Genomic DNA, 13168 nt, shown 5'->3' with positions numbered 1-13168 from the left:
TTAATTTTGAGACAAAGTCATACAAAGTTGCCCAGGCTGGCCCTGGACTTGTGATCAGCCTTCTGAGTAGCTGAAATTATAGGCAGAAACACCATGCCTGGCTGAATTACTGTTTTAGTCACTTGGAATAATTCTTCCTTGGGTGTTAAGGCTGCCAAATGGTTACACATTAGGTTCATTTGTTTCTTTTTACTTTAAACTTCAATTTTTAGGGGCTGCTTTTTAAATTTTTTGTTTTTGTAAGTAAGTGAAATAAGTCAAAAGTCAAATCTTACAGCAAGAAGAATATTAAAAAGGATGTCCAGGGCTGGGGTTGTGGCTCAGTGGTAGAATGTTTGCCTAGATTGTGTGAAGCCCTGGGTTTGATTCTCAGCACCACATATATATAAAATAAAGGTCTACTGACAATTAAAAAAATATTTTAAAAAAATGAAGTTCAGCCTCTATCCTTTACTCATCCTATTCTGTCCTGTTCCTGATAAGTAAATATGTAAAGAAAAGCTTATTCCTCCATTTTTAACAATATAAGCATATACACACATCCCTGTAAAACATTCATCTTTATTTTATTATATATGTATATAATATATAATTATGTGTATGAATACATGAAAACTTCCTTGCTTCTTTACTAGCGGTTGAACCTAGGACTTTGCAAAAGGTAGGCAGAAGTCCTACCACTAAGTTCACTCCCAGCCTCATCATCTTCTTTTTAAATGGTAAACTTATAGATTTCTCCTTTGTTTCTTCCCCACGAAATAGTAAGAATAGCCATATAGTCAGATGTTTCTCACTTTTTAAAAACCACTACATAATCTTTTTGTTTGCTTCATTAGTAAACCTGAAAATTGTTTTAATACTTGAGTTAACTTTTGGTGTTTATCCCAGTTTTATTCTTATGATTTAGGTTACGCGTGTGTGTGTGTGTGTGTGTGTGTGTGTGTGTGTGTGTAGAACCTTTACAAAATAACTGTGGCAGATTATATTTTCCAAAAGTGCTTCCACATGCTCTTATACAATGTAACTTTCATTTCCCCAACAAAAGGTGGAGTCTAATTCCCCTCTGTTTGAATTTGGGCTTTTTTCTGACTTGCTTATAACCAAGAAGTCCTGATGATCTTGTGTAATTTTCAAGGTTTGATTAAAACAGGCCAGGATGCTGAGGGAAGCCAGACACTATGTAACAGGCCCTACTACTCTATAATAACCATACTGCAGATCAGATGATGGTTCTCTGAGTCCAAACTTCTAGCCAGGTATAACTAAGGCACAAGATAATGGGAGTGAGGTCACCCTGGATCCTCCAAAGCAGCTAAAGCAGCTCATCCACTCTTTGAATTTTATATTCCATGAAATGAGCTCAGCTGATTATGCAAGGAATAGAAAAACCTTCCAGTCCTGCCTAAACTATATATTTTTTTGTACCACAGATTGAACCCAGGGGTGCTTAACAACTGAGCCACATCCCTGGCCCTTTTTATATTTTATTTAGAGACAGGGTCTTTCTGAGTTGCTCTGGACCTTACTAAGTTGCTGAGGCTGCCTTTGAATTTGCAATCCTCCTGCCTCAGGTTCCCAAGACACTAAGATTACAGGTGTGAGCCACTGCACTCGGCCTAAATTCTAAATATACAGAATTCTTAGGATGGTTGTTTTGATCCATTAAGTTTCAAGGGAAGTTTGTCATGAAATAGTAGTAATAGGAATACAGTCTCACTGTATGGTTGGTTGATTTGTTAGAAAGAAGCAGGAGAGATAAGACAATGAGAAAGAATGAAAAAAATAGTAGTAGATTTGTCCTTTTTCTTTTTGTGGTGCTGATATCAAGCTATCAAACCCAGGGCCGTCATCATGCTGGGAAAGGGCTCAACCACTAAGCTAACTATACCTTTACTTGTTTGTCTTTGGTCACCTACTATAAGCCAGATCTGATATGAAATATTATTCTCTTATATCTAGTTAAAAACATTAAAACTACCAGAAAGCTTATTCCATTTTCATATCATCTTCAAACTCTCCCATTTTTCTGATAACTGTATTTTATTCAAATTGTCAGCAATTAAAGCCTTTTCATGTTCCATACTCTCTTCCTTATATCCATCTTAATGCCAACACCATTCCTCACAACAGTATCTCTTCTCATCGTTTTGAATGTTGACGGTTGTTTCTTTCCTCAGCAAGTGTTTATACAAACAATATCATCCCAATTTTTTGTTGATGTGTTTGAATACAGCCTTTATAGGTGAAAGTACGTTTGACTGTGTTTGACTCTTCATGTTTCTTCATTATGTCCTATAATTGCCTTCTGATGAAATACTGCTGACAATACTTTTCTTCCTTTTAAAAGGGCTTTATTGGCGGTGTGGGGGTGGGGAGAATGTAACAGTAGTAGAGCATTTGCCTAGCTTGTGCAAGGCCCCAGGTTCAAATTCTTTGGTACTACCAAAGGGGCTTAAGGGAGTTTTTCCTAAGGAGTAAAGACAGAATTCCACAGTTTTTTTTTCTTTAAATATTTTTGTAGTATTTCTCAATACTGGTTATCATCTTGAATACATGAAATGTGCTTCTGATAGGTATTGAAATTTTTAATTAAAAAAGTTCTGTTTATAGGTTGTGTTGTCCTGTACTATTATTTTTTTATTGTACTTCTATTATGTACATACTGAATAATCTGCCAAATTTCATATCTGCAATTTCCAACTTTTTAAATTAATATATTTTTTAGAGATTGAAGCAATCACAAACTTCATTTTCCTGAACCATTTGAGAGTAACTTGTTTCTCTGATGTTTCATCATCCTGAATACTTCTACAAAAACATCACAATTGGGAAAGTAACATTAACAACCCAATAAAGTTTCACCAATAATGTCCTTTATATTAGAAGGCTCTAGTTCAAATTCATGTATTGCTTTTAGTTGCTGTATCTTTTAAGTCTTTCAGTTGGAATAGTGTCAAGTTTTCCCTGACTTTGTGATCTTGATATTGATGAGGATTACAGGTCAATTATTTTAACAGGATCTCTCTCAATTGGGGTTTTTCTGATGTTTCTAAATGATTACATTGTGGTTATACAATTTTGGCAGAAATATAACAGAAGAGATGTTATATTCTTCCCCAATGCACCCTATCAGGTGGTAAATAATTCTGATTTGTCCCATTACTAACTTTGATCACTTATATTGTATGTGATTACTTGATGAAGGTTATGTTTGCCAACTTTTTCTACTAGAAAATAATTTTTCTTTTTGTAAATACATTCCGGAAACATATACATTTCTTTGGTCTCATCAAACTTTCAATTAATTAATTCACATTGATAAGAACTCATGATTCCTAATTTATTTAAGTCCAATTTGATGCTGAAATTGTTCCTGATTTGGACAGTGGAAGTTCTGAGGTTTTATTTTTTGTCTTTGTTTTTAGAATATCTTCATTTTTTATTTTTTTGTGGTGCTGAGAATCGAACCCAGTGCCTCACCCATGCTAGGCAAGCACTCTACCACTTGAGCCACAACCCCAGCCCCAATTTTGAGTCCTTTTGATGGCTCATTATTTGAGTACTTCCTTGCTTTTTGGCATAAGATATTACAAAATAAACTATGCCTGAGCCCTGAAACCAGCCATTTGTCCAAAAAGTCTTGGTAATTTTAGTGGGGAATAATATTTAGAAGGCAAGGTCTGGATGTTAGGTATCTTCATTGCTATTGGGTTGGCACTGAACCCAGGCCCCTGTCAGTGGGCAGAACTCTGGAGAAACATATATGCATACACACACACATAGGGAGCTATAGCTGGTTAATTGTGCTATGGGACCCAGATTGCTCCAGCCCCTTCATATCTATTTGCAGATGCACTGTATTCAAAATGTAGACTGTGCAAAAATCCTCACTGATGTTCTCAAATTATTCTACTGCATCTCTAGTAAGTACTGGTTGATTTGGGGGCTTCTCCTGTTGTTTCTCCTATACAGAAGCTCATATCATAGGTGGTTCTAGCTAATAGCTTGTACATATCTGCTTGTATATTGGGATCCATGAGGATACTTTTCTCATCTACCTTTGTTGTAAATTTGTTAATAAACTTTGGTTTTGTTGCCTCATTTTGTTTGGGAGTGTGGGGTAGGGCAGAGGAGTTCTGGGCAATTCAGCTTTAAATCTGTGATTTCATTTGCATTTTCTATTAGTCACATTTGCTTTATGTTTCTATTATTTTAATTAGATCCCAGAAAACAATTTGGAAGTGCTGAGTTTTCAATATTTATTACTTTTGTTTTTAATATTTAAAATATAACTTATTTGTACATTTAAATAATTTTATTTTAAATAAATCATATGTTTAACAGTAAGCTTGTAAAATTTCTGAAAATCTAACAGCTGGGTCTCATAAGCTAGTCCGCTACAGTGTCTGGGAGTAAAGTAACTTCGGTGCTTCTTAGCTCTGTGTTCCCAGTTTCAATTTGCTTTTGGTTTGTAATTCCTTACTGCCTTAAAAGCTCTTCAATATTTAATAAGGCATTTCTTATATTTCACATAAGTAGCATTATCAGTTGATCTGATCAGTGGATATCTAGGTAATTTTTAGATTTCAGAAAATGTAAAACTTTCTATAAAAAGAGTATATTACTTTTTATATTGAGACAGGAAAAAAAGTCTTTCCTAAGAAATAACTAAGTTATTATGAAGCATTTAAAATAAAGTCTCAGATTCTAAAAATTTAAGATACTGGAGAACTAATCAATTCCTGATAATTCCTGAAATTTGTAATTTATTCTGTTTATTCAGATTTTTGTATTTAATTCCTTATTTACTATTAACAATTCCTCAGAACATTTGTGTTTATGTTCAAAATACACTTCAAAACTCTCCAGAATGTTACTTTTTCTTTAAACTTCCTATTTCATTTACTTAATTAAGAGCCCTACCTTTTCCTTTTGTTTCAATCAGTCTTATCAATTTCCATTTACCTACCTGTGTATGTATTTTCATATTTTATTCTGGGAGAAGAATTTTGTCTCCCTTTTCAGTTAATTTATTTGCACCCCTCTCCTAGAAATCACATCAAAACTCATCTCAGCAAGACTACCATTGGGAAAGAACTATAATGTCATATAGGAGATTTTGCCACATAGCATTTCAGAATTTCTGGTACTAAACCAAATTTGTCATGAAACATGTTAGGGAGTTTCTGAAATGCTGAATGTAATTAAATATGTGCATGCTTATCTAGGGAGAGATGTTTAATAGCCATCCCCCCCCCCATTCTCCTTTTCAATTTCTAACTTTTATTCTCACCCCTAAATTAAAGGTAGGCATGGGGGGAATCTCTTCTAAATATGCAATCCTAATATGAAAATAAAAATTCATTTATACTTTATAATGAAAGATATTAAACACAGAACTTAAAACTTGAAAGCAGTAACTTTCAGGGAACAGATACTGATTGTTCTAAAGAAGAAAACTGGGAAATTTTTGAGTAAAAAGTTAAGTTAGAATGAAAGATAAGACTGTTAGAGTAGGTAGACAGACATGAACAAGGGGATGAGAGAAGGGAAAATAGGGGTTCATTCCACTTGGGTGATGGAGAACCTTGTCCATAAACCACCTCCTTCATAGTCAGACTACGAGCTTCTTAAAACTAATAAGAACTGAATATATCCAGCTTAAGGGACTTTCTAATTTTGAAGCATATGCTGAGCACTGAGGAATTGTCCTTTGAGTGACCCATGGCTCACTGTAATATCATTTACACTGTAGTTTTGACAGCATCCCCCCACAATGGGTTTCATATAGGTACTGATGGGAAAATTTCCAACATGGTAAAATTGGCACAGGCTCATTAATGCATGGCATTAATGCTCCATTAATGAAACCCCCCTCTTCATTAATGCTCCATTAATGAAGAGGGGGGTTTCCAGACCAAGCAACAGTATCTGCCACAAGCAAAACCCCAGGCTACCTCCTCTCTTAGGAGAGCCACTCCATGTTCTCTACAGTGTGATTTTGTTTTGCTAAATATTTCCTTTATGCTTATACTATCTGTATCTCTACAGAAGAACCCATTGCCTGGTAACATAATGATATAGGAAAGAAACTGGGAACATAGGAAAGTAAAATAAAATTAATTATGAATACGCTACTGAAAATCACTACATGAAATGACAAATGTTTGCAAAGAAGCGACACTCCTCCATTGCAACTTCCCCAAACAGTTTCTACTCCTTCTCTCTCTAGCTGGTACCAGAAATAATAATGGAAATGAAATGAGGAGACTGGGGGGCTGAAATTCCACTTCTGTAACTCCACTTTAAATTAAATTAAAGCTTTGAAACTCATTATGGCCAAACCTCTCACCTTTCCTAGACTTCACTTTAGTCACTTGAAAACTAGAGATTATAATATCAATCTCAAACATCTCCCCTTATGAGAAATGTCTCACAAAAGAAGGACATAACTAATGGGAAAGAGAAAGTTTATTTTTTTCCTCTTTATCTCTTTCCTTTAAAATATCAATGCAGTAGAACTAGTATTTCCTGAATCAAAAATTGAGATGTAAGATTTAAAAGTTGGCATAGTACTCCTGAGGAACAATGATTCAGGGTGTGGGGACTCACCCAGTACCTCATCTGACATAAAAGATTATCTAAGCTTCAGACATTTGAGATTTGATGGATGCAGAAAAATAGTGTTGCTGGAGCTTCCCTTATTTAAGTATAGTAATTTCTGGAAAATGAGGTCAGCATAAATTCCCTAAGGAGTTTGATGGTCCTGAAGTAAATGAAAAGACACTCATATCTGTACAGACAAAAATGTTATTAAAAACTTTCTCATCTTTCATTTTGTTCTCCTAAAAACCCATTTGTCTATCCTAAAGAAACCTATTTGATTTTCTTACAGAAGCTCCTCCTTGCCCTATTAAGTTAGGTATATAAGCTTTAATTATATCTACCATTGGCTATTTCTTTTGCTGGCTCTATATACTTATTAATTAACCCCTCCCCCCACTGCCCCTTTCCTGAACCTTAGTGTAAAGGAAAAGTTTTCCCTTACAAAGAGCTAGAAGAAACCTTTTTAAAATTTATTTATTTTTTTTTTTTAGTTGTAGGTGGTCACAATACCTCTTTTACTTATTTATTTTTATATAGTGCCGAGGAACAAACCCAGTGCCTTACACTGATAGGTGGAGTACTCTACTGATGAGTCACAATCCCAGCACAGAGGAAATCTTAACCATTTAACAGTTGTGTAACTAGTAAACTGCTTAGCCTCTCTGTATCTGAGTTTACTCAACTACAATGTAAAATGGGGTAACAGTGTCTTCATAGGATTAGCAGGGGAACAAAGAGCAAATAAATTTAACAAGGTTAGTATCATGCATGGCACACAATTTTTATTATTATATTCTATCATCAATTCACAGAAGATTCTTGAACTACTGACTAGGAAGTGTTAAAACTTATAATTTCTGATGGATTAAAACTATTATGGTACTTCCAATTCCCATGTTTAAGTTTTTGGAGTTAACAAAATTATAAAGAATTGGGATATAAGATCCCTTTAAATGTCTTATAGAGATTATTTTTTTCTCCTATTTAGAATCTAAGACATGAAAGTTCAAAGAATTCAGACATAAAAACCTGTAATAGTACTTTATGTAAGATTAAAAGGCAAGCCACAGATCCAGAAAGATAAAAAATTAACCCTAACAAAAGTTTACCTCATTTTTCCGTTTGTATGTATTTTTATGTATGTCAGATTATTAATGAAGCAGTGAATTCTAAGGGATTCATTTTTAATAAAGATACTAACTGTAAGACAACAATTATTGAAGTATCAGGTAACTCCTTTTTTTACTTCTTAAAATGGCCAATTCACTGAGAAAGAAACTGTGAGTCTTCACTTTATATCCTTGGCCCTCACAGAAGTTACTTTGATGATATAGAGTGTGTTTTTTAAAAAAAGTGCCATAGAACAAAAATGCGTCTGTCAAAAATATGTAACTAATATTAAAACAAAATGTGAACCTATAATGTCACTGCCTAATAAGCAGAAGTAAGGTACAAGGAAGACAGGCCAGTTTTCAAAATACCCAAAGCATATTTTTAAATTTTAATTGTTCTCCCTTTGTTCTTTTATTATTCTTGACCTAGGATATTATTTTTTCTCGAAGCTCATCTAAATCCTATCCATTGTTCAGGTGTCCATTGCTCAATAGCACCAATCCTATTCTGTCATCTTTTATCATGCTAAGCAATAAGATCTTCCTCCTTTGGAATTTCTAAGGCAGTTCTCACATTCCATGCTCTGCTGATACTTACTTTGGGGCTATTAGGCAATGGAATACATTTATTTAGGTAAAATTGAAATAAACAATAAGCAAATAGGAACATAAACAGACACAAACTCTGCTAAACATCATAAAAAGAAAAATATTACAGTGCTCTGAGAGGGAGCCAGTCATCTCAAGAATACGAAAAAAGAGTAGAATGAGAAAGAACACAGTAAGCAGAGAATTAGGGAATAACTGGGTTTAGACGAGGATTTCAAAGGAGGACTGTATGGTTAGAGCTTAAGGAGGAAAAGAGAGGGTGGAGGTCATGCAGTGAAGCCATATGTGTTGTGCTGTGCACAATCACAAAAGGCCTTACATCCCTACTAAAGGGTTTGGATTTTATTCAGAGTACAATGGGAAATGTTTTACATGGGGAACGATATAACTCAATCATTGTATTAAAAAACATCATTTGGCTGATGAACAAAAAATGGATTGGAGAAAAGAAAGAAAGGGTGCGGAGGCCTGTTAAGGACTATTAGAGCAATTCAGGCTTTGGCTAGGCTAATGGCTGTCATCACGATGTTGTAAAACGGAAAGAAGCCAAGGATGACTCCTAGGTTTCTGACTTAAGTGTGAATGGAGATGCCATTTACTGAGAAGAAGAATTAAGTTTCAGGCTTAGTTTTAAATTTGAAACACCAGGAAGAAATGCTGAAGAAATCAAATAGGACTGATATGTTTGGTGGTGTTTAGGAGATGTTTAGAAAGAACATACACATATAAGAATAATCAACTAGATACTCATTTGCAATATCAAGAGTATGAAAATTATCATCGGTATAAAAATTGCTCTTTATCAAGATTAGAATAGTACCAAATACAATTAAAAAAGAGTATTGACCTGAAAGATTCAAAGAAGTATAGAAATCACAAAAAAGAACAAAAACAAATAAACAAACAAACAAAAAACAGCACAAGCACAGTAAGGATAATCCAAGAGGGAAATTCCTGAACCTATAACTATCTGGGGAAAAGGGTCCTTGCCATCTGTCAGAGGCAAGTATATTTAGTACATAGAGGGTACATTAAGTCTAATTAAGAGCCACTAACTTATCAGGCATTGGAACAGTCATTCTTTCTATTAACCAATTTTTTATCCCCTTATAAGTAACTTGGTATTTTTGCTTGGGTGTCAAAGATACTTTCTTGATAAACATATAACTAGAATGTCAAAATTTTGGCCATTCTGGGTTTCCATAGGTTATGCTGTTCCCTTTCAATAAAGATTCACTTCTTTTTATTTCAGAAAAGCTTTCTTGACTGCACTGAGTTATAATTTCAAATCTTCTCTTCCTTTTAAAAATATTCTTCTGGAAGTCTAATTTACATACGTGTGTGTGTGTGTGTGTGTGTGTTTGTGTGTGTATACACATACACATTGCATAGATATAATTGTCTTCCATTGCCAATATTTTCTTTCTAATCTTTTTAGAGTCTCCTCATTTTTCTTTTCATTTTATTTACTCTTCATATTGTATCCTCAAGATCCCCAACTGAGTTTTTGCAGTATCTCTGTCTTTGTGTTCCAATTTCACTAACTGCTTTGCTTTCTTCTTTCCTGGGTACTGCTAGCTCAAAGTGAGTTTCTTTTGGTTACTGAGTCATTTTTTCCTGGGATTCTTATATTTCTACTGTGTAGTCTTCTTTCAAAGTAAATCCATAAATTGCTAATGACATTAAGGTTAAAAAATTCATCTGTGTCAATATTTTATTGTATCTGTATATGAGTATATATGTGTAATTTTCTATACCTTCTTATTAATATTTTTTATGAATGCCAGGCTAGTTACTTTACAATTATCTATTATGAATAAATTGTATTGTGCTCGATCAGCTATTTGCAGAAAGCTTGGGGTAGAGGGGAAACAGAAGCACAGGTAATTTTCACAAGCTTTAACAAAGATTGTCACAAGCTTTAACAAAGACTGCTTTATCCAAATATGGGTCCTCTAGTTATCTAAACAAAACCATATCATGAATGGTTTCTATTTTAGTCTACTTCCCACATTCTCATGAGGCTTGTTATAAAATAGAAGGAATCATGTTGTTACACCTCAAAAATGAATCCCTTGCCTTTAGGAAGTACACTTTTGTATCATATTCTAAGTTTTACTATATAGAGCATTACTGACAATTCATGTTTTTAAAAAAATTTTTTTAGTTGTCAATGGACCTTTATTTTATTTATTTATATGCGATGCTGAGAATCAAAACCAAGTACCCTACACATGCTAGGCAAGTGCTCTACCATTGCACTACAATCCCAGCCCAGGACAACTCGTTTTTACTCTTTCCCTCCTGGATTCTGAAGCCAGTAAGCTTTGTTTAAGCAGCCTTGCCTATATTTTGTTGTCCAGGTAATAACATGTCTTTGCAGTTTTGCTTAACATGAGGTATAACTGTGTGGACAAAAGTATTTGTGTATGTTTTATCCTCCTTGTTGCTTTTATGTGTTTTCTAGGGAGGTCAGGAAGCAGATAATGACTAACACTTTATCATTAAAAAAAAGAAAGAAAGAAAAAAGATATAACTTTTTAGTTAAGTACTGGAGATTGAACCTAGGGGCAGGCACTTAACCACTGAGCCACATCCACAGCCCTTTTTTATATTTTATTTAGAGAGAAGGTCTTGATGAGTTGCTTAGGGCTTTTCTGCTGAGGCTGGTATTGAACTTGCGATCCTCTTGCCTCAGGCTTCCAAGCTACTGTGCCCGGTAAAAAGTCATATCTTTCTAAACGTACATGGAGAGGCTGTCTATAAAATCAAACATCCAGGGATTGTATTTAGGCTCTTACATAATGTACTTATTGGGTGGGACTGTGTTGGCCAGAAGATAAAAGCATGTATAGCCACACTGGGAGATTTGTTTTTCACAAAAATCAATGAATTGGCATTCTGACTTTCTATGTTAGTTCCTACTGTTTTGGCTCACAGTGAATTTGTTTGGAATTTATCCTTTTCAACTACTGAACCTAAAAGGTTGACATTTACTAGACTGAGAGAACCTACTGCATATTATGGAATGCCAAGCAATGCCCAATATGCTACTTTCATCAGCTTAAAAAAGTGGGGGTGTATTACAAAAATAAATTCTATTGTAAGAAAAGAAAAATAAATGTAACTTTGCTAATTATAAAATGTTTCATTTAATTCCTAAATTGTGCAAGGTTTCTTTAATTTCTAAATTATAAACAGTATTTCATTTAGCCCCTTCATCATATCATGTTTTCCTTTATCGTGTTGTTTATGAACATCAAGAAGTACACTCTGTATTCTTTTGGGTGTTTGAGCTTTTTAAATTCCACTGAGGATTTACTGGAAAAATGATTATATTGATGCACACTGTAGTCTTATATATGTTTAATATGATGTTACCTCAAAGTTTCCATTACCTCTTTCTTCCCCCAGGAATTAGTAGTCATGTCAATGAGATTTTACTATCTAGAAACACATTATATCTCAAACTTGCACTTTTCTTTTCGTTTTAAAAAGCAATAAGAATTATTAGAAACATAACTTAAAACCTGACATTAATAAATACCATCTGATTTAAAAGAAAAAATTTGTGTGGCTTTTTGGGGCAATATTACTTGTTTTACTTATGGTTTTTATTAATCTGGTAAAAGATTTTAAAAGGTATGCATTTGGTTAGAGGTTAGATTTTTAAAAAGAAACACTTAAAAATTAATCCAGATAATGGTAATATGCTCCAAAGAGACTGTAGATAAAAGTTCCTATATCTTATTAAAAAAACACTTTTGATCTTGAAAATGGATTAGATTTGTACTAAACAAATAACAACAGATTAACAAATCAGAACAAAATATGAAAAAGAAAGTTTAATTTGGATATTAAACATTATCAAGAGGAAGAATTTTAAAAACTGAAAAGAACAGTAATCATAGTAAGAATTTTATTACCTTCAGGTCGATATTGTGCAACAATTGTTACAGCTTGGCCAGCATTTTTCAATGCGGCTGCTGCCTGCTCATGACTGGCAGCTCTGAGATCAACACTGTTTACCTGTAAATCAAACCAAATCTTAATTTGAGAGAAAATAATCACTTTGATTAGAAATTACAATGGCTTGCTGTTTGGGTAGGCACAGATTAGTTACAATAATTTTACTATTAAAATATATTTTACAATAAAACAAAAAATACTGTCATTCAAAACAATTTTATACACTAAAAGTATTTGCTTACTGTCAATTGAGTAAAACAAAAACATCTTCCACCCCTGAAACTGTCTAGAAGGTTGACTCTATTGATTGACAAATACACCTCAATTTGACTACCTGAGAAATTAACAAGCATTATTTTGCACATTTCTTTTCACTAGTAAGTAGCTCCAGCAACGGAAAGAAAATTTGTTTTTGCTTATAACATCTGTTCACTTTCTACTACATTTTCAACCCAGAAAGCTCAACTTAGTTCCAATTGTTTCTTCCTCTCACAAACTAAAGCCTTTTATTCTTTTGGTTTAATAGAAAAATAATGACTTTTTAAAGAGTACTAAAATAGTTCATATTTCAAAGACTGATTTCAACAAAGTAAATGTTAACTAAATCAGGAGATTTTTTTTTTTTTTTTTTTGAGTAAAGGGACTTCCTTGGGTGACACAATTACTAAGGTGACCAATCCTACTCCAGAATAAGAAGCAATTTTTATTCTGAAAGCTTGCCAATACTTCAAGGCACACTATCTTAAAACTGTTTTTCCACTCAGAACAACTTAAGAGACATTCACAGAAACATTATAATTGAATGTATTAAACGTAAATATTTAATTTTTAAAAATGAAGAACCAGCAATGAATAGAATTCTGCAGTGCTTA

At 33.7% G+C, this 13168-nt stretch overlaps 1 protein-coding gene across 8 annotated transcripts in view; it reads right to left on the bottom strand.

Annotated features, from left to right (window-relative positions):
- Dlg1 (discs large MAGUK scaffold protein 1) overlaps positions 1-13168 on the bottom strand; it is a 267031-nt gene that overhangs the window by 50721 nt on the left and 203142 nt on the right. For all 8 annotated transcript variants that reach the window (XM_071615213.1, XM_027935952.2, XM_027935953.2 and 5 more), the window contains one exon: positions 12254-12356. In XM_071615213.1, coding sequence (XP_071471314.1) covers positions 12254-12356 — 103 coding nt within the window. The remainder of the gene's footprint in view (positions 1-12253; positions 12357-13168) is intronic.

The sequence above is a fragment of the Marmota flaviventris genome, chromosome 8 (genome assembly GCF_047511675.1).
Source record: "Marmota flaviventris isolate mMarFla1 chromosome 8, mMarFla1.hap1, whole genome shotgun sequence".
Taxonomy (NCBI): domain Eukaryota; kingdom Metazoa; phylum Chordata; class Mammalia; order Rodentia; family Sciuridae; genus Marmota; species Marmota flaviventris.
Note: the sequence above shows the minus strand (reverse complement) of the source record. Positions and strands in the feature narration are given on the sequence as shown.